General features: G+C 32.3%; 1 protein-coding gene across 1 annotated transcript in view; it reads left to right on the top strand.

The window, feature by feature from the left end:
- LOC143551590 (laccase-2-like) overlaps positions 1–23,015 on the top strand; it is an 88,048-nt gene extending 65,033 nt beyond the window's left edge. The window contains exons 8-13 of the mRNA XM_077041989.1: positions 2,933–2,939; positions 20,780–20,931; positions 21,033–21,277; positions 21,369–21,497; positions 21,578–22,525; positions 22,611–23,015. Coding sequence (XP_076898104.1) covers positions 2,933–2,939; positions 20,780–20,931; positions 21,033–21,277; positions 21,369–21,497; positions 21,578–22,525; positions 22,611–22,741 — 1,612 coding nt within the window. The 3' untranslated portion in view covers positions 22,742–23,015. The remainder of the gene's footprint in view (positions 1–2,932; positions 2,940–20,779; positions 20,932–21,032; positions 21,278–21,368; positions 21,498–21,577; positions 22,526–22,610) is intronic.
- The last annotated feature ends 314 nt before the right edge of the window (positions 23,016–23,329 follow it).

Raw genomic sequence — 23,329 nt, 5'->3', positions numbered from 1 at the left:
TTTATTTTTAAACATATAAAACCTAAAATAAAACTAGTGGCTCATATTCATTTATCACATTAATTTCGTTTCTCTCCTGAACTTAAACATATATATATATATATATATATAGGGATAGGTTATTGTAAAAAGACAATGTTTCCTACGAATGGTAAGAATAATTATGGGCCATTAGATTAGGAGATCAAAGGGTTGAGGTTTAAAATTAACAAAAATCGACATAGTTTCATATAATTAACTCTTTTATCATTATAACCGACATAATTTCCTATAATTGTTCTTTAACCATAATTTGTAATGTCACATGTCAAAAATCTATTGGTTCTTACCATTCCTAAGAAACTTCTTATTTTTATTTGAACCATTTTCTATATATATATATATATATATATATATAGGGTAAGGTTATAGGAAAAACACATTATTTTCTAAAAATGGTAGGAATAAATATAGGCCATTAGATCAACCAATCTAACGGTTGAGATTAGAAATTGTAAAAAAACCATGGTATTTCTTAACTTTACTCTTCCCGTAGTTTCTAAGGGGCAAAATCGTCCACCTAATTTATTAAAATTTGGAACAGCCAATTTTTTTAGTCAAAATACGATAGGAAGATGCGATTATTATGGCTAATATATAGGGTTTTCCATTATTTTCAAAACACCATATCTCATAATTCTACCTTTTAAGATTTATTTTGAAATCATCGATCGGATCAAACTCCATGTATACAAGGTGTGCTCAAGCAATTCAAACACCATCTAATATACTTTCAATTGTGTGGCAGTGAACAAACACTTATAGTTATCACTAAAAATTTAAAAAATATAACGTTGTAGCTTGCAACATGCATTTAAATGCTTTGTATCTTCAATCTAAACAATAATAATTTAAATTTAAACAATTGTAAGGCACTTTAAAAACTATTCGTTTAATTCCTAACACACTGTAAATGGAATTGTGTCAACCTTGAATACATCGGACAATTTTTGTAGAAAACCATGCATGATATTTTATATGAACTAAAACACTATTACTGAACGACTGAATCGGAAATAACACACCATCGGTATTAATAATAATAAACACTATTAGTAATCAATTGATCATTTACAGTTCTCGCCGTCCATTCATAGAATTTATCGGGAAGGGTTTGCATAATAAATCATGTTCCTAGCAAAAATTCTTAAGATTGAAGATGCAGTTTCTTATTAATTGACTTTTGGTATTTTGGAAAACAAAGACCACGTTCAAATCCCATAATTGTTGGAACTAAAACGGTTTTTATGATTTTTTAATTAAATTATATGAAAATATAAAATTACGTAACTACCCTTCAATAAAAATTAAAATAATTCCACATGTTAATTTCCTAGTGGTTCTTATTATTCTTAGGAAATTTCTTATTCTTATTTAAACCCTTTTCTATATATATATATATAGAAAATGGTTCAAATAAGAATAAAAAGTTTTATAGGAATGGTAATAACCAATATATTTTTGACATTTGGTATTAAAACCTATGGTAAAAGAATAATTCTAGGAAACTATGTCGGTTTTTGGTAATTTTAAATCTCAACCCTTGGATCCCCTAATCTAATGGCCCATAATTATTCTTACCATTCCTAGGAAACATTGTCTTTATAAAATAACCTATATATATATATATATATATATATATAGAAACATGATCAAATACATTTTATTCTTAACATGAAAACAGTGAGAACCAATTTGTTATTATTATTTAGGTTTATTTTTCTAAGTGTTTGATGTTATTTTTTGTTCGTATTTGCTAATTTTCGATTATGAGACGTTATAAGCATTTGCTTATTTATATTTTGTTGTTATTATTATATTTTTTCTTTTGCTTATATTAGTATTTGCTGTTCTTGTTTTCTTCTTGATTTTGATTCTTTTGTTGTAATTTTTAAGTTTTTTTCTTTGTTATTATAAATAATTGTTTATGTATATTGATATTTTAGTTAGTATTGTGTATTATATTCTCATTTTTTTATAAATTGGTATTATTTCCTACGTTCTCATGTTAAGACTAAAATGCACATGAACCTTCCCCTATATATATATACATATATATATATATATAACTGTTTAAATAAGAATAAAGAGTTTCCTAGGAATGGTAAGAAACAATGTATTTTTGACATTTGGCATTAAAACCTATGGTAAAAGAATAATTATAGGAAACTATGTCGGTTATAATGGTGAAAGAGTAATTCTAGGAAATTATGTCGGTTTTTGGTAATTTTAAATCTCAACCCTTAGATCCCCTAAGCTAATGGCCCATAATTATTCTTACCATTCCTAGGAAAGATTGTCTTTTTACAATAATCTATCCCTATATATATATATATATATGGGGAAAGTGAATATAGGGCTGTTAAGTACCTAAGCTTAGACGTAGAACCATCAAAATGACGTAGTTTTGATTAAAAACTAGTTAAATCTTAATTTAAATTCCTATTTTTTGTGCAAAGAATATCATTTTATTTATTTTATTCCTGTTCCATCTCCACTAATTTAGGAAAACTTCATAAATACTTAATTTATTATTCGTTGATCATGAGCAATTATGTCTGGCAATTCATCTTCTTCAATTTGCAAATCACAATTGATCTTCAATTACCCGGGTTACAAATTCAGTCTGATCATAAAATTCTTATCCGATCATCCCTAACTTGATTACGATTCATGTCCAGACTACTCTTTAATGAAATTAAAAAAGCCCTAACAGGATTGTTAAAAAAAAAAAGACTTGTAAACTTTGACTAATTGACCATATAGGGAAATCAATCACGCTTTTTGATTAACATGATTTAAGTTAAACTGTTTATGACCATATGTAATGTCAACTTAATTTCAATTTTTAATGACCAGATGTGGTTACGAAGAATTTTGTTTTGTGCATTAGAATGGATGTGAGGAATTATTTATGAAGAATGGATTCTATGTATCATCATAGAGTGATGAATTATAATTGAATTGGAGCATCATTTGGATCAGAGAGAAAACCTTACCTGGGTTTGCAATTTTGTTTGCACATAAAAATAGGAATTTAAATTAAGATTTAACTAGTTTTTAATCAAAACTATGTCGTTTTTATGGTTTCACGTCTAAGCTTAGGTGCTTAATAGCCCCCAATATTCACTTTCTCCTCAATCCCCTATATATATATATATAGGGGTGGGATCCAGTAAAAACTCCACTTAAAGAGAAAACTTGAAAACTCTTAAAAACTATTTTTAACTTTTTTAAAATTTTTTTTTTGAAGTTTCTGTTTTTTCCATTATTCTTATATTTTGTTATTAGTTCAAAAAAAAAAAAAAAAACCTTGTCGGTAACCTCGTCGGTGTAGTGCACATGTGTAATTGTGTGCATTGCATGTATGCAAAAGTGTTTGTATTGCATAGTATACAACACTATTGCACATATTTGATACACACTATTGTATATATGCAATATAAGACTAATACGCACATCGATTACACATTGGTTAGTATGTGTAATACAACATTAACGCACATGTGCACTACATCGACTTTTATTTTATTATTATTTTTTCCATATAATATAACACTACTACACATATACAATACACAAATATTGAATATATACAACTAAACACTATTGAACTTAAAAAAACATAGTAATACACATGTGTAATACAACGGTTTCGCAAAGTAATACGTATGTGCATTACAGTGGGTTTTTTTTTATTTTTTTTATTTTTTTCTAGTGAAGGGGACCAAAATATAAAAATAATGGCAAAAACGGAAATTTAAAAATATTTTTTTATATTTAATTAAAAATAATTCTTTAGAAGTTTTTAAGTTTTCTCCCTAAAGATGAATTTTCTTTTAATCCTCTCCCTATATATATATATATATAAGGTTACTTTCATTTAAGAACTCTAAAAACCAATATTAGCCACTCATTTTCTTTACTAATTAAATTTTAAAAATAAATCAAAAGGGTAGAATAGTAATATATATATATCTCAACCAATTAATTAATTTTGCTCCTATTTTCTCTCATCTGTATTGTCTCTTTTCAATTTTTAGGTTTTACAAATATGTTAGGAATTAAATTACTCTTAGAAATTAATTATGTTTTTTAGAATCTTATTGTAATCCACAAATACATAACAAAATATAGATGCTTACATATTGATGCTAGACTGTCGTTTTCTAGTAAAAAACAATTAAATCAGTGTCCTAATCACCTTAAGCTAGTCAGGGTAAGTAGGGTGTCGAACCACGAGAAGTATGTGGTGAGTGTAAAGTGAAACCAATTCCTAACATTATGAAGTAACTATTCAAAGCGCTGATCACACTAGCAAACAAATTGAGTTTTATAACAGACAAACAAGTAATCAAGTATTCAATCAATTAAACAAAACAAATCACACCCGGGAATTAAAGTAAGCAAACTAACAGCAAACTCATGTAACTTAACAGATAAACTATCTTGTGTCAACTACAGACTGACTAACCGGTTAAACCTTAGGTATCCACGCTTGCTAACATACGGCATTGGTTATCAAACGGTCCCTGCAAGTGTGACTCAACTAAGGGCAAACGTATGCTTTCTCACGATTAACAGGTCAAAACAATCCTATGAGCAATTATTATAGTAACCGACAAACTAATCGTTCTGATCGACAAAAACCTAAACCGACTGAATGCACGGACATACTAAACATCAATACTCATAGATTAACATCAAGACAATTATAATTAGTTGTTCTAGTACATGAGAAATAAACTGAAATATTACAAACTATACATCCCGAGTATGACTCGAAGGATCTAGCGGCGTCTCGGCATCTCTCGATCTTCGATTCTGATGATTTGGATCATATATATGGCCTTGAGATGAATAGGAATGAAGGTTTTCTCCTCTTGCTGCTCTAGAAACTGCATGGAACTGAATCCAGAGATCCCTTTTCTCAAACGCTAACTTTTTTCTTATATAGGGTTTTAAATTTGGAATCACGTGGTTTTATTTTGCTCAGCATATGATACTCTAGTTTCAGCAAATGATACTCTACTCAGCAAATGGTACTCTAACTTTAGAGTATGATACTCTAATTCAACAAACCATACTTTAAAAACTTCTGATGTACGCTCCTTTTATGCTCAGCATATGATACTCTGTTTTCAGCAAATGATATGCTAAACCAACTTTTACCCAGATTCTCTAGTTTTTTATCATGCTAGTCACACATCATCCCGGGTCTTCATTCCGTGCTCGTACAGGTCCATTAACTGCTTTAATCACCTATGACATGAAATATAACAAACACGTATGAAGTACCAAAGTTCATGAAATAAACAACTAAAACAAGTAAAATAAACACACGAACTACATACAAATTGACCGAACATCACATATATGTAAGTTAAGTATTTACGCATGTGTAAAAGTTAGAAAATTACGTTTGTGTTGTAAAATAGATGTTTACATAAATGTAAGTGAACTATTTACATATGTTTAAAAATTAGTAAATTACATTTGTGTATATATATATCGTTTAACATTGTTTTTTTTTTTTATTTTATTGTTGTGTGTACCTATATGCACAAAATAAATAATAGGCTTTTACATATGTGCATATACATTGTTTAACATCAGTTTTTAATTTCTTTTATGTGTAGCTTTAAATAAAAAAATAGACGTCTAAATATACGTAACTTAACTATTTTATACGTATATACCTTAGGGAACATATATATAATAGTGGCATGAGCCACCAACAATGTTAATGTTTAATGATATAATACAAACGCAATGAAACTAAATTTAATTACTTGGAATCGGCAAGCATCGAAATAATATAAAAATAATATTTTGCTTCAGCAAATTAACATTCTCAGCCATGTTCTTCCATTATTTCCCACTGGATTTTAGAAATGCACTTATACCATAACATAAATTAAATTGAATGAAATCTAAAAAATAATTTGAATAACCGTCAAAGACATCCCACGACAGATTAATCCCTATAACACCCTTTTTCCAATTTAACTATTGTCCACAACCTTTTTATTTAATTACCTCAATGTCACTATTCTTTTGAACCATTAATTTTAAATGATCTATGATCTAGATGAGTTCTTAAAGTTATCAAACTAGATTAGAGTTCTTAAATGACAATCATCCTATATATATATATATATATATATATATATATAGGCTAAGTATAAAATAAAAACCTATTTAAGTTGTGAAAACTCTAGAAAACCATTCTCAACCACATGTTTTTAATTAATGTTTAAATCTTGTGGTCCACAATTAAAGTGAATAAAAAATGTAAATATAAATATAACTTTTTCTCTCTCATGAAAACATATATAAAAATTAGTAACAAAATGTTAAAAAATAGCAAAACATTTTTTTTTGATGTTTCGATGTTTTGTATTAAATGTTACAACATATATTACATGTAACAAAAAAAACGATGTTACATAAGGTTTTCGCGGGTTTTCACAACTCAAATGGGTTTTCATTTTAACCTTAACATATATATATATAAGCTAAGTAAAAAATAAAAACCTATTTAAGTTGTGAAAACTCTAAAAACCCATTTTCAACCACATGTTTTTAATTAATGTTTAAATGATGTGTTCCACAATTAAAGTGAATAAAAAATGTAAATATAAATATAACTTTTTCTTTCTCCTGAAAGCATATATAAAAATTAGTAAAAAAATGTTAAAAAATAGCAAAACATTTTTTTTTGATATTTCGATGTTTTGTATTAAATGTTACAACATATATTACATGTAACAAAAAAAAAAACAAACGATGTTACATAGGGTTTTCGCGGGTTTTCATAACTCAAGTGGGTTTTCATTTTAACCTTACCATATATATATATATATATATATATATATATATATATATATATATATATATATATATATACGAAAACCCTATGTAACATCGTTTGTTTTTTTTTGTTACATGTAATATATGTTGTAACATTTAATACAAAACATCGAAACATCAAAAAAAATGTTTTGCTATTTTTTAACATTTTTTACTAATTTTTATATATGTTTTCAGGAGAGAGAAAAAATTATATTTATATTTACATTTTTTATTCACTTTAATTGTGGACCACAAGATTTAAACATTAATTAAAAACATGTGGTTGAGAATGAGTTTCTAGAGTTTTCACAACTCAAGTGGGTTTTCATTTTATACTTCGCCTATACACACACACACACACACTAGTCGAGTGCCCGCGTCATGCAGCGGGAAACGTAGGCGTCGGTAATTACGTAATAAGTTTATGGGTGTTCATTGTACGGTTTGAAGCCGTAAAATTGTTCAAACCAGTCTTTGGTTTGATTTCACAGTTAATTTTTTTTCTTCAACTTTCGGCCGATATTTTTAAAGGCTATGCTTTGGTTTTCGACGACAAAAACCGCTACTACCGATTTGGCCCACTGTTTAATTAAAGCAATTTAAACCAGACCGCAAACACTCTATGTACATAAAACGATATTTTTTTAACTGAAATAAAAAACTATAACAATATCATACTCAAATTAAAGATAAAAATATGCTCGTTTTTATGGTGTAATTTTTTTTAAAAAATATTAAAGTATGAAAAAGTTACTAAAGATTAAAAATCATGGGGGTAATTGGGTTAAAAGTGAAAATTAAAATAAGATATAGATAAAAGATTAAGGGCCATTGTTATAAATATTCTTTAAATTTACAAATGTTAATTATAGTTGAGGGACCAATATTGTAAGTATATTAAATAGAATTGAATAGAACTTGACTTTTAATATGGGAAATTACTCTTTTACCCTCATTCAAGTTTGTACCATATGCAATATTATTTGTAAATTTCTTAATATGGATCGTCTTAATTTGCCCTCCTCTCTCTCATATATATATATATATATATATATATATATATATATATAAGGGTTCAAATAAGAATAAAGAGTTTCTAGGAATGACCAATAGATTTTTGACATTTGGTATTAAAACCTATTGTAAATGAATAATTCTAGAAAACTATGTCGGTTATAATGGTGAAAGAGTAATTCTAGGAAACTATGTCGGTTTTTGGTAATTTTAAATCTCAACCCTTGGATCCCCTAATCTAATGGTCTATAATTATTCTTACCATTCTTAGAAAACATTGTCTTTTTACAATAACCTATCCCTATATTATATATATATATATATATATATATATATATTCTTTTACCATAGATTTTAATGTCAAATGCAAAAATATATTGGTTCTTACAATTCCTAGAAAACTCTTTATTCTTATTTGAACCATTTTCTATATATATATATATATAGGATTATGTTTATTTCAGAAGTGTGAAAAGTGTGAGAAGTAATTACAACCAATCATATTTTTTCTTTTATTTATGATTTATTTGAATAGAATGGGCATCTTATTAAAAGTTTTTCATATATGGCAAGTAACTTATGTGTGGGGTAAGTTACATATTTTTTGTTTTTAATTTAAAATATTTTTATAATATAACTAGTTTCATTTACCATAAAATAATCGATCTTCATAATTCCATTTTATCAACAAATATAACTAAGTTACAAACTATTTATTTTCTTTAAAATTGTTTTTTTTTTGTATATTTAATATGATTAATTCGTTCATTTTAATAACTTACCAAATTTAGGAAGATTTTTAACTTTATACTGAATTCGTAAAATCACATACACAGTACATAAATGATCATACACACGATAAAATTTATACATACAATTTGAAATGCCACCCCCACAGTGTGTGTATATATATATATATAAACCTACACACGATAAAATTTACACATACACAATTAAAAATACCACATACATAGTACATACATGAACTTACATAACCACATACGATAAAATTTACATATACACAAATCGTAATATCAGGTACATGGTACATATATGGACCTACACATGATATAATATACGTATATACAATTCGAAATATCACCTACACAGTACATATATGAATTTACACAAGATATAATTTATAATACACAATTCGAAATATCACCTACATAGTACATACACACTATAAAATAATTTTGTTTTATATTTTACATTAAACTACATATAATAAATAACAGTTCATGGTAATAACCTACACTTATAAAATTTTTACATACACATTCGTGATATCACATACACAGTATATATATGAACTTACACAATATCATTTGTGTAAAATAGTTTGTAAAATAATTTCATAAATCACGTTATTTATGATTTGAAACAAATGAAAAAAAAAAGAAAAACAACAAATTAAAGTTATATCGTGATGTATATTTAATAATTGTCTATTAAAAACAAAATAAATAAAAAATGAAGTCAAACCTTGGTATTAAATTCGGATAGGAATATTATGTTAGTATTAATCATTAAATGATTCTATAAATGAATTCCATATTTATTACAAGAACGCCATTATGATTATGAACCATAGATCAAACATATCAATGGCTAAGATTTATTTCTCGCACTTCTCGCTATAATATCACTTCTCGTAAGATCCATCCCCTATATATTTCATATTATATAGAAAATGGTTCAAATAAGAATAAAAAGTTTTCTAGGAGATAAAGGTAAATTATAGAATGTAATACGGAGTTCAGTGATTGAATGAATTTAGTGATTAAATCTCCAATCCAAGTAAGTTCTTTGTGGACGTGTTCTTGTAGAAGTTATGAGGATTTGACTTAATTGGGGTGAAATAATTAATGATTATCTATCCTTATCATGTATCTACTGCTAATTACCTACGGTGATTGCATAATTAACTGTTTTCGTTATAATTCATATCGGAGTGGGTCGGAAAAAAAAGGGCGGAACAATTTTTAAATTTAATGGGGGTATTTGAGTTTAATAACATCTAACGAGAAGTGGGATGCAATCAAAGCCTGACATCTTGGGGTAGGTTGGGTCAGAAAAGTAAGACTTCAAACTCTAATGTCGGAATTTGAAATCTTGAAGATGAATGGCCAAAGTTCAATTGATAAATTTGCAGGGTATTGTTTATGAGAGTACAATAACCCAATTGTATGTTTTTTCAACTATATATAAGAGTGGAACAGAGATAGTTACAAAGGAAACTTAATCAAATTATATTCATTAATTATGATAAAAATATACCCTAAGGGCCCGTTCGTTTTATGGACTTTTTTTAAAGGATTTGGAATTGGAATTGGAATTGGAATGGAATAAAATGTTTGAGAATCCCTTTCATGTGTTTGGTTGGTTAATATGTATTGGAATTGGAATCTTCTTTATTCTCGGGTTTTTTTTCTTTTTTTTTGAAGAACGAGGATAACGAAGGAAACGTTTTAGTTTTTTTACATTTTTCGTTTTTGATTTATATTTTGAGTTATGATTTTTTTATTAATTTTTTTGAATTTTTTTAGAGGGGTTTTTATTTTCCCTAACAATCTTTTAAAATAGGTGGGATTTTGAAATCCCATGAAATGTGGGATTTGATGGGATTTAGTTTCCATTTCCATTCTTTCATTTAATGAAACGAACATATCAATTCATGGGATATAAAATCTCATTCCTTAGAATTCCTTCCAAATCCTTGAAACGAAAAGGACCTAATAATATGTTAACTCTACGACTCTCGTCAAAAAACTTAATTACATTTTTTAACGGCAAGGGGAATATCATTAAAAACTAGGCCATAGCAAGGCGGTATGAACCCAAAAGGGAAACTTATTACAAGTTACAAGTAATGTTAAATTTGTACAAGAACTCCGACCATGAATCTTCAATTTGTCTCTATTTTTTTTATCCACAGAAGCCTCAAGATTTTAATCTCTTGAATGATGTTTTCTTCAGGTACCATAATAGTGTACAAAACTCAATTGTTTCACGGCCACCAAATGCTTCAAAATGTGATCGATGTAATTTCCACACCTATGTTAACCGTGCCTAACAAGCTTGCAAAATGCAAATTGATTTGGACCCGATACCATGGTTTGAAATTTGAATATTCTACACATCTGTATTATTTCAATCCATGTTTGATACAAATCCAAATATTTGGAAAGTCTTCCACTAAGTATATGATCGATGCTCTTGTTACTTTCCTCTAAGTTCAAAATGTCATTTTCCTCTATAAATCCTTGGGAGTGCTCAGCGAATTTTGTCAATTTGTTAACATTTATTGTTACGTGACGACATGTGGTTGCGCAACGCGAACCTGCTTTGTTTTCTTTCTTATTTTATGTTTTTTCTTTTTTTTGCATGTTATTACTTTTTGCTTACAAAATTATGTTTACGATTTAGTGCCGATACTGTTGATACCTACCAAATTAGTGTCGGTTCGCCATAGCAACGTGTGGGTTTTGGAATTATTTTTGTTGTAAAGATGTTAATTAGTAATAGTAATCGTAATGTTATAAAACCAAGAAAACACACTAATCTGGTCGTGGTTTAAAAACGATATGTAGGAATGGTACCAAAACGATTTTTGTGTTAAACGAGTGATAAAAGCTATCAAAAAGAGAATCCTCCAAGATGCATGTCCTCCCACCCATTTGGCCAAAGAGTACCTAAGAAGATCACCATTTTCACATGGACTTTTACTTGACTAATTGTCGACTCATTTGAATCTTTGCAATAAGCGTATTGATATAGCATTCATCATGTGTGCGTTTGGTTCTAATGACATAAAAACTATGGAACACTTGCTGGTATCTGTCATATCATATCACGTTTCGTGCGTGGAGATCGATTATGGTATGGCTAAATATAGATCGCCCCACTGTGATGAGGCCGATCATTATGGCAACCTGGATAGACTCGCTAGAATTGTCCAAACTAAAAAAGAAATGGTGGAAGGTATTATTTATACGTTTTTTGTGGGTGATTTGGAAGACTCGGAATGAAGTTATTTTCAAACAAACTACTTAAATACAGACCTTACGTTTGACTCAAACATTTATCCTAGGTCGAGTGGCCTAAGAACCCCCTTCTTGTAGTGTTTTAGATGCTTGGTTAGCCTCTTCTAACAAATCATAATTTAATAAAAAAAATGTTATTTGAAAAGGTGGAAAGACTAAAATATCTCTCTACTTAACAAAAGAACTCTAACGTTGTTAATAAGACGGAGTTAGTTTCAACGAAAATGAAAGATCGATAACTGTAAAATTTAAAATAGTTGGTCAAGAAACTAGAAATTTTAGTGAATGCTTTAAAAAACATTGACCGAATAAGATACAAAAGATTTGTTAGTAAGAAATAGACAAAGGACCATTGTACCGAAGGATCCCATACCTGAAATTGGATATGTATTTAACATGATATAATAAGAAAGTCAAAATAGAAAAATAAGAATTTGCAAAACATGGTACTGGGTCCAACTCTAGTCATAATAATTATGGAATTACAGTAAATCGTTTCACAGACATAATTTATTTAAAAATAAATATGAAGGATAATCTAATAAAGCATTATCACCATTGGAATATGTTATTTAATTTTAGGAACTCTGATGGGCACCTAACATTGACCCACCAGAGGATCATCCATTTTTTTTATAAAGGATAATTATCTGATGAAGAAAGTAATTAAAAACAGTAATATATACAGTGGAATAGAATTTTCAAAAGATTGAACTTGAGAGAAAGGTCAAGGAAAAAGTTGGAATATATATTGAATACTTGGTACTGGGTCCAAATCGATTTGCATGCACGTTAACACGTACAGTAAACAAAACGAGTTTGTTTCTATTCTAGGATGATTTAGACGACCAACCCACCAGCAGCCACCTTTTTAACCAGCTGCTATAAATATCGTATGCAACCCATCTCTTCAAGAACATACTAAATAAAACACATAACTAATTACTAAGCAAGCCAATTAAACTCACTAATCTGATCGTGGTTCAAAAACACATAACTAATTGCTGGATTTTGGAATTTTTTTTGTTGTAAAGATGTTAATTAGTAATAGTAATAGTAATGCTATGAAACCTAGAAAACACACTAATCTGATCGTGGTTCAAAAACGATAGGTAGGAATGGTACCAAAACGATTTTTGTGTTAAACGAGCGATAAAAGCTATCAAAAGAGAATCCTCCTAGATGCATGTCATCCGACCCGTTTGGCCAAAGAGTACCTAAGAAGATCAACATTTTCACGTTGACTAATTTTCGACTCAGACGAATCTTTGCAATGAGCGTATTGATATACCATTCATCATGTGTACGTTTGGTTCTAATGACATAAAAACTATGGAACACTTGCTTGGTATCTGCCATATCATATCATGTTTCGTGCTTGGAGATCGATTATGGCATGGCTAAATATAGACGGCCCCACCGTGATGAGGCTGATCATTATGGCAACCTGCATAGACTCGCTAGAATTGTCCAAACTAAAAGAAAGAAATGGTGGAAGTATTATTTATACGTTTTGTGGGTGATTTGGAAGACTCGGAATGAAGTTATTTTCAAACAAACGACTTAAATACGGACCTTACGTTTGACTCAAACATTTAACCTAGGTCAAGTGGCCTAAGAACCCCTTTCTTATAGTGTTTTAGATGCTTGGTTAGCCTCTTCTAACCTTCATCATTTCATAAAAATATGTTATTTGATTTAACACCCTAATTTGTAATACATAAATTTATATAAAATTGAGCACAGCTAGGTTCCATTTGACAAATAAACAAAATAAAAGTGGACAGAAACAAACTGTTTTGATATACAGTTTCCACAAAAGGCATATGATTGACCAAAGTTTTAAAAGTTAACGTGCCATAATAAAACATAGAACCTAAAACACACATCCCTTGTGTTACAATCTTTTTTTTAACAGCCACAAAACAAGAGGTTTTACAAAATATCAGACCATAATGTCTTTACTTGATCTGAGGTCTTGGTCACACGTGAGAACCATCACTGCTGAGCTTTACCTAACACCATAGCACGCGTTATAAACATTAGTAAGATAAGCTATTTACATCTTAAAAATCGTACACATGAAATAAGTACCGCGAAACATTTTGTAAAAAGAGGTCCCAAATGACAACAAATGATTCTAGACTCTTTAATGAGAATGTTTTTGAACAATATATATAGCAATTCAAACTTTATTCCAAGCATCCCAAAACACATGTTTATAACCAAAGCATTACTTACTTTGCATATTTCACACATTGGTTAACTTAAGCATTACATAAATTTGTCAACTAAGTGATTGTACCTGTAAAATTTCAGCATCGTACTTATTTAGGATGTCGATGAGATGTGTACCTTTCATAGACGAAGAAGATCCCGCTCGATAATCTTCAATCTTAATGGCTTGGTTACCTAAACATTTACCGTTTAGATTATTAGTTCATCATTTTTCATACCATTATGCACCTTGTATTTTACAATCATAAAAGATGCATCAAATTTCGGTTCGTCATATTATTTACTCCAATTAGCAACTTTGACTTTGGCTAAAGCCAACACATATCCGTAAACTTACAGTCCACCTTTCATCAAGCTTGCAACTTTTGTTTTAGTATGAAAAAGAGTTTATAAAACAACTCTAATTTTACAAATTAAATTCACAAAAAGACATTTTCTTTAGTTCTACTAGATTTCTACTTGTTTATCTCATCCGAATCCACATAAAACATCAATTTATAAAACCCCCTATTTTTACTAATGAGCACTAAAAATTAAGTTACTAGAAACATTAATCTACAAACAATCTAGCATCAATCAACCACATGCAATCATCATCTAAGCTATTTGCAAACTAACATGTATCATATTTCACTTAGTTTTGAGTCAAATCCCCAAAACCCATTGTAACGCCCGTTAATTCCGGTTCCAAGAATTAAAGCTTGTAGAGTATGTATAATTCTCGGGATTTATCTGACGTGTCTCGGAAGCCTTTACGTTATCCATGTACGTTAAAGAACTTAACTTTTCCTTCCATTTTGCCTTACACTTCAATTTGGAGGGACTTGGATGTAACTATTTTTATTATATCATAAAACAAATAAACCCTAACCCTTCTAGCTGCCGATCGGACCTCAAGACCCCCCCTGCTCGTTTTTCTTCTGCCCCACCATGTTTCCGCCGTGAAAACTTCAATTCAAGGTCGGTTTTATGATTCCCCATGTCTTTTACACCTTAATTGATCATATTAACGCGCTTATTGGTCGTTAAGGTTGAGTTTTGATGATATCAGTTTGCTGACAGATTCGTATACGTTTATTGTAGGGTCTGTAACGCGATGATAATCCACTGTTTTTGATCGATTCTTGATTCCATGATGTTCTACCTTGAGTCTAGTTTCCAGAAATGTATAATACGTAATTTTTGGACGAGATTTGAATGGTTTTTATGAATTTATAAAATCGAGTGTCAAAGCTGATGCGGGATGACGGATTCTGGTCTGTCTTCTCGACGTCATAACCTTTTTTCGACAGGTCCAAATTGGTTGGTTCCACTTCTGGAAGTTAGTATTTTGAGTTAGTAACCAAACCCAATTGGAATCGTTTAATTTGGTTCGGTAATGAATTTTATAAAAATAAAACCATTGCTGAAATAGCTGCGCGTACCTTGCTGTGTTGGAGGAATTTTTATAATTTTCGTGTCCAAAAGAAAAAGATAATAAAAATATTTTTATAAACCTAAGACATTTATTAAAGTCTGGTAAAAATTTGAAATAAAAGGTTATCCTATGTAATTAAATGCATCTTCGCATGCTAAAATATACATGTTTTACTCGTTATTGATCGATAAGTTCGTTTTAGGCTTAACCGGTGGATGTTCAATTGTGTTCTTGTCGGGGCTGTTTGAAGTGAGTTTTTGCACCACAATCTTCCTAGGTATGTCCCGTATATCATACTTAAATATCATGATCTTAGGTTTTCGTTAAGTTGATCAACTAGTTGTAGTTTGATTGTTATGTTCGGTTGTCTAGAATTGTTTAGTTCGATGCGTTAATCGGTTGGATGACCAACCGAATCAGTTTGCATGGCCCTAGGGGAGTTTAAGGGCTGTTGAAAAATTATTTTTTGATGCTCGGGGCTGTTGTGGTTAGTGCTTCATCAATAGAGTCGGCGGTGCGCGAATTTTCTTTTAAACGGTAAAGTAAGAGTTGTAAAAAGTAACCGTCAACCCTATCAACTCGGGTGACATAATCTTGACGAATGAAAAGATTTAAAACGGAATTTGGTCCATTCGGGGCTGATTCGTTTAACAAATGGTTTTAAGGTTTATTACACGCGCATTCGACCCGAATTGATTTTCGTCGGGCCTTAGGCCAAGTTGTTGGGCCTTGGGCCAAGTCGTTGGGCCTTGGGCCAGTCGTTGGGCCTTGGGACAGTCGTTGGGCCTTGGGCCAAGTGTTGGGCCTTGGGCCAAGTTGTTGGGCCTTGGGCCAAAGTGTTAGGCTTGAACGGCCCATTAGGCAAGAGTGTTCTTACAGTCTAGTTTAGTAACGTGTTGTGTATAATTTACAGGCATTTGCTTGTGATTGTGCACTTAGGGATTTTCCTAGCTCGTTGCAAGTGTTCGATTGATTTTAGGTGAGTTCTCGATGCCCCGTTTAACTCTTTTTAAGTTTTGGGCTAGCATGCACACCTAAGTGTTTTTCTTACTTGATGAAATGTTTTGAATGGTTTTACATAGGCTTGCTAGTATCGGTAGGCCTTGGAATGTTATGGAATGTGTATGTATATATATATTTATATATATTTAGAATGGCCATTATTTGGCGAATGTTGTAGTCGTCTCGACTACTGAATGTTGCGTATGCCTACCTTGTGTTTGCATGCGCCGAATGTTGCGTGTTTGGGTTGTACGTTTTCTTGGCCCTGAATGTTTGTAGTCGTCTCGACTACTGAATGTTGCGTATGCTTACTTTGTGTTTGCATGCGCTGAATGTTACGTGTTTGGGTTGTACGTTTTCTCGGCCCTGAATGTTATTATTGAATGATATATATATATATATATATATATATATATATAGTGATATATATATATATAGGAATGTACGTATAGAGATGCTCATACGTAAGGATGATTATTTATTTGAATGTGGTGACCTAACCGATGTACTTCCGTTTATCGTTTTAAAACCGTTGGAATGATTATTAAAACTGTTGCTACTTATTTAAAACTTGAACTCACTCAGCTTAAGCTGACTTTGTGTGCATGTTAGTGTGAGTTTTAAGTTAGGAAGAGGATGCCTTATCGCTTGGACGTGCACGGAGCTACTTGGACGGTGAAGGGCATACTGGAATGAAGAATTACTTACAAACCTTTTATTTCAACTTTTAAAAATTATAATTAATTTTGATTTTGGGAACTTGAAATTCATCTATTTACGTTTTCCGCTAAATTATACTCTGTAATGCTATTTTAATGCGAAGAATTGTTTTTAAGTTTATTTAATTTATCAAGTGTTTTGTATGATTACCAACTGTGGGGTTTCCCGGGGTTCGGGGCCTTACACCCATTCAAAGGGTTGCAAGCTCAGCCATGGAGCTTACAAGATGGAGAAATTACAAGAGAATAGATGGTGCCTATGATGGGTTTTGAAGCTTAGATGATCACTAGCACAAATGGAGATTTAAAAGGGAGGATTTGGGTTTTGCTCTCCCCTTTCTCTCCCTTCTTCCTGTCGCCCAAATGAACACACACACACACTCTATTTTTCTTTTTTGCTGGACTAATCTTAATAAGTGGTCACTCTTGACTAAGTCAAACACAGCCCACTATATTTTATAATAATGCCCAAGTTAAATTTAAGCTTGTAAAATGTTATTTTTACACAAGACAATTATATCACTACCATTATTATTTTAAAGATTTCTAAAATTTATAATCTTACTTAAACGGGGGTTTAGGATGTTACATTTGAAAAGGTGAAAAGGCTAATGGTCTGTTTGGTATGAGGTAATAGAATAGACGGCGGAATGGAATGAACGTGGTAATGGAATGGACCAAGGAATAAAATAGGTTATTACCATTCTAATGAGATGTTTGGTTACCATATGAAAATGAAATGTATGATCACTTTGCGTTATTTGGTAGGTAGGAAAGAAAGAAAAATTAAAATTAAAATGGTAGTGAGTGACGGTGGTGGTGGGAGGTAAGTGGTGGTCGTGGCATTGGTGGGCTGTGATGGTGGTTGGTGGTGGCAGTGGTGGTGGGCGACGGGAGATAATGGTGGTTGGAGGTGGGTGGTGGTATTGGGAGTGGGTGGTGGCGGTAACGGTGGATGTGGTGGTAGCAGTAGCGGTGGTGGGCAGCGGGTGTTGATGTTGAGGGGTGGGGGAGACGGTTGATGGTGGTGGCGAGCGGTCGACGGTGGTGGGTGGCTGGCACTGGGTGGTGGCGGTAACGGTGGCGGTGGATGGCAATGGTGGTTAGTGGTGGCAGTGGTGGTGGTGGTGGTGGTGGGAGGGTGGTGGAGGTGATCTAGGATGAAAGAGGGAATTGAATGAAAAAAAACATGGGGTATGGATGGAATGAAATTGAAGTATTTTAGAGGGAATGGAATGGACTAAGTAATGAGTCATTTCATTCCTTTGGTCAACTAAACACACTTTTCTCCATTCTCTCGTAGTAGGTCATTCCATTCCGCCCTTCATTTCTGTATACCAGACGCTACCTAAAAATATCTCTTTACAATTAACAAAAGAACTCTAGCGTTGTTAATAAGACGGAATTAGTTTCAACAAAAATGAAAGATCAATAACCGTAAAATTTAAATTAGCTGTTCAAGAAATTAGAAATTTTAGTGGATGCTTTGACAATATTGACCGAATAAGATATAAAAGATTTGTTAGTAAGAAATAGACAAAGGACCATTGTACCGAAGGACCCTATATCTGGAATTGGATATGTATCTAACATAATATAATAAGAATGTCAAAATAGAAAAGTAAGAATTTGCAAAACATAACATGGTACTGGGTCCAACTCTAGTCAAGGTATTAACCCAATTAAAAAAACGAGGACGCTAAAACATCATCATCTAAGTGGGTAAATGGTTTATAGGAGAGAGAAAATATTTCTTTGTGTTTACAGGTTATTCGTCATTTAAAATAACGGATCTAGAAAGTTGTTATGAAGCTGTCAGATCTATTTGGTGACATGGAAGTTTTGTTTGAGATCCGTTATTTGAAATGGCGGAAGCCACAAAGACAAGGTGTAATCCTTCATTTGAAGTAACTTATCCCAAAAAAAAAAGAAGATGTAATCATATCTGAAACGTACGTACTGACGAGTATTTATTCAAGATATGTCATTTCAAATGATAGATTTATAGGTTCCACCATTTCAAATGGTGAATCTCAGACAAAACCTTCAAATCATCAGGAAAGATCTGACAACACCAAATAACTTTTGATGTCCATCATTTCACCTACAAATTAACGCAATAAAAAATCCATAGAATCGATTGATCAATTAACAATTAGGGTATGTTTGGTTGGAGGTAATGGAATGAAGGAGGAATGGAATGAGAGAAGGAATGGAATGGACAAAGGAATGAAATGTATCATTACCATTCATTTTCCTTGTTTGGTTAACATATGAGAATGAAATCAATTATTAATTTTTATTGTTTGGTATCTAAAAAAATTGTCGAAATGAAATAGAAATAATAAAAACACTTCTATCTCAAAAAAGTGAATACTTTTTAAACCCAAAAAAAAAAAAAAACCCTACAATGGCGACGGTGGTAGCTTCGACGACGAAAATGGTGGTGGCGGTGGCGATGGTGGTGGCAGCGGTGGTGGTGTCGGCGGAGTTGGTGGTGGTGCCGATGGTAGTGGTGGTGGTGGTGGTTGTTAGGTGATGGTGTTGTTGAGAGAGTAGGGTGAAGGAGGAATGGAATGCCAAAAAAGAAGGGGGGTGGGAAGGAATGGATTTGATGGATGGGATTCCATGTATAATGGATGATTCAATTCATTGAGCAACCAAACACCACTTTTTTCATTCATACGTAATGAATCATTCCATTTCTACTGTCATTCTTACGTACCAAACGCTACCTTAGTTATGGAATTACAGTAGTAAATCGTTTCACAGCCTTAATTTATTTTTAAAAAATAAATATGAAGGATAATCTAATAAAGGATCACCATTGGAATATGTTATTTAATTTTAGGAACTCGCACCTAACATTGACCCAATAGAGGGCCATCCATATTTTTTATAAAGGATAATTATCTGATGAAATTAAAAAGAATATTATAGACAGTGAAATAGAATTTTCAAAAGACTGAACTTGAGAGAAAGGTCAAGGAAAAAGTTGGAATATATATTGAATACTTGGTACTGGGTCCAAATCGATTTGCATGCACGTTAACACGTACAGTAAACAAAACGAGTTTGTTTCTATTCTAGGACGATTTAGACGACCAAGTACCAACCCACCAGCAGCCACCTTTTTAACAAGCTGCTATAAATATCGTATGCAACCCATCTCTTCAAGAACATACTAAATAAAACACATAACTAATTACTAAGCACGTCTTAATTATTAAGTTTCATCAAATACGTACATATGAAGGCCGACATGAACATTCATGTTCTTGTTTTGGGGCTCTTTGTGCTTCTTGGTAATTTGTGGCAATCACAAGCAGCGCTGGTTCGATACAACTTTGTGGTATGGTTTCAATTCTGTAATAATTAGTACTCGTATTAAGAAATTTGAATGTATTTCTTGAGTTCGATCAATATATACATGTCCTTTCTTTTTGCAGATTCAAGAAACCAAGTACACAAGGCTATGCAGCAGCAAGAACATCTTGACAGTTAATGGGCAGTACCCTGGTCCAACAATCTCTGCTCGAAGAGGAGACACCGTTATTGTGGATGTTATCAACAAAGCATCCCAGAATATAACAATTCACTGGTAAATAATATATGTTTATGACCTCAGTTACTATATATGTTATAAAGGGTGGTCTCCTTTGAAATGATTCGTTAATAGCATGATTAGTGGTGCAATTGTAGGCACGGAGTGAAACTACCGCGATATCCATGGTCGGACGGGCCTGAGTTTATCACTCAATGCCCAATCCAACCTGGCACTCGATTCAGCCAGAAGGTTATCCTCTCCGATGAGGAAGGCACATTATGGTGGCATGCACACAGCGACTGGTCTCGAGCCACCGTGCATGGTTTACTAGTCGTCTCTCCCAAGATTGGAACAAGTTTTCCATTTCCAAAACCTCATGCCGAGGTTCCGGTCATCTTAGGTCTTTAATTAACCAGCTTTCCCTGCTAATTTCCACATCATGAATAACTTCATAAACTTTGTTCTAATTATATATATTCAAAACAATTCAGGTGACTGGTGGAAGAATGATATACAGACGGTTATGGAAGACTTCATGCGTAATGGAGGTGATCCAGCTCCCTCTGATGCTCTAACAATTAATGGTCAGCCCGGTGATTTCTACAATTGCTCTCGTCCAGGTAGATATATATCGACTTAACATGTTATATATAGTTAACTAAAAATATATATACTAACGGATCCTATATAATGTCTCCAGAAACAACAAAAGTAAATGTGGACAAAGGAAAGACTTACCTGCTTCGAATGGTAAACGCGGCCATGAACAACATCATGTTCTTTGCAATTGCGGACCACCAGCTCACCGTCGTAGGAACTGATGGTGCCTACACAAAGCCACTGAAAGCCAGCTATGTGGCAATATCACCCGGACAAACCATAGACGTCTTGCTAGTAGCAAACCAGCCTCGCAATCGCTACTATATGGCCGCAAAGTTCTATAACAGCAATCCTCGCAGTGTCTTTGATAACACCACCACCACAGCCATCATCGAGTACAATGGAAAATACACCCCCTCACCCTCACCTATTTTCCCTCTTCTTCCTGCTTTTAATAACCGAAATGCATCTGCTAACTTCACTAGCAGTTTACGAAGTTTGGCAAGCAGGGATCATCCGATCGACGTGCCAATGAAAATTACAAGGAAGTTACTATACACACTCTCTATTAACGCATTGCCTTGTGCTAGTAACACTACGTGTTTGGGACCGAGGGATAACAGGTTTGCCGCAAGCATAAACAATATTACATTTGACGTTCCAGGGACTTCCATTCTTGGAGCTTACTACCGCGGAGTGAATGGTGTTTATGGTGACGACTTTCCTGATAACCCCCCTTTCGTCTTCAACTACACACAAGATAATCTGAATATCTCGCTACAAACTCCTACGAATGGGACTGAGGTTAAAGTCCTGAAATATAATGACGCGGTGGAGCTTGTTTTCCAAGGAACAAACGTGGTTTCAGGGGTAGATCATCCCATGCATTTGCATGGATACAGTTTCTATGTTGTGGGATCCGGATTTGGAAATTTCGATCGACAACGGGATCCTCTGAACTATAATCTTGTTGACCCTCCACTTCAACAGACTATTGCGGTTCCTCAAAATGGTTGGACAGCCATCAGATTTAGAGCAAATAACCCTGGTAATTAAGCCCATTTCCATGCACGTAATTAATCTCTACATTTGTTAATATTTTAATTATCTAATATATACACTTCATTTTCCAGGAGTATGGTTTATGCATTGTCACTTCGAGCGCCATGTAAGTTGGGGGATGGAGATGATATTCATTGTAAGAAATGGAAAAGGGGTAGACGAAAGAATCTTGCCTCCGCCATCAGATATGCCAAAGTGTTAAAAGAGGATCTATTCATCATATTTATTTGTCATAAGTAATTCTATTTATGCCTAAAACCTTTCTGTATTTTCTCTAATTTCTTTTATTGTTTTTTAGACTCTTATGTCATTGGTTTAATTCCTTTATTTCCTTTTTGAAAGCTGTAAGTTGGCTGTTTAAATGTAACCTGTTGTTGTGTGTACCTACAATAAACATGAATAAAGAAAGCTACTAATTAGTTTCCTCAAAGTTTTAGATTCGTATATAGTTGTAATGGATGACTTTGGTGTGCGTATGTATTACCACTTTAATTTTATTTCCTCTACCTGTACTATACTAGCTAGCAAGCAATGTGGAGCCGGGTTTGTCGGTTCGAGAATACCCAAAACGAGATTTAAACGAGTGTTCGGGTTTGTCGGTTCGAGACTTGATAATTGACCAAGCTCACAGTTAACTTCCCAAGATAATAAATGTTATGAGATAACTCAATAAAATCAAAATAGACTTAACCAAGTATGTAGTTCTATTGTGAAGAACCTTAACGTTCGTTAAGCGAGTATACGACCTTATCGGTTCGAACTTGTTATAAGATCAAGTTGGTTACCGACA

This window comes from Bidens hawaiensis, unplaced genomic scaffold (genome assembly GCF_021521415.1).
Source record: "Bidens hawaiensis isolate Kalapana, Puna unplaced genomic scaffold, B.hawaiensis_p1.1 tig00016463_1, whole genome shotgun sequence".
Lineage (NCBI taxonomy): Eukaryota > Viridiplantae > Streptophyta > Magnoliopsida > Asterales > Asteraceae > Bidens > Bidens hawaiensis.
Note: the sequence above shows the minus strand (reverse complement) of the source record. Positions and strands in the feature narration are given on the sequence as shown.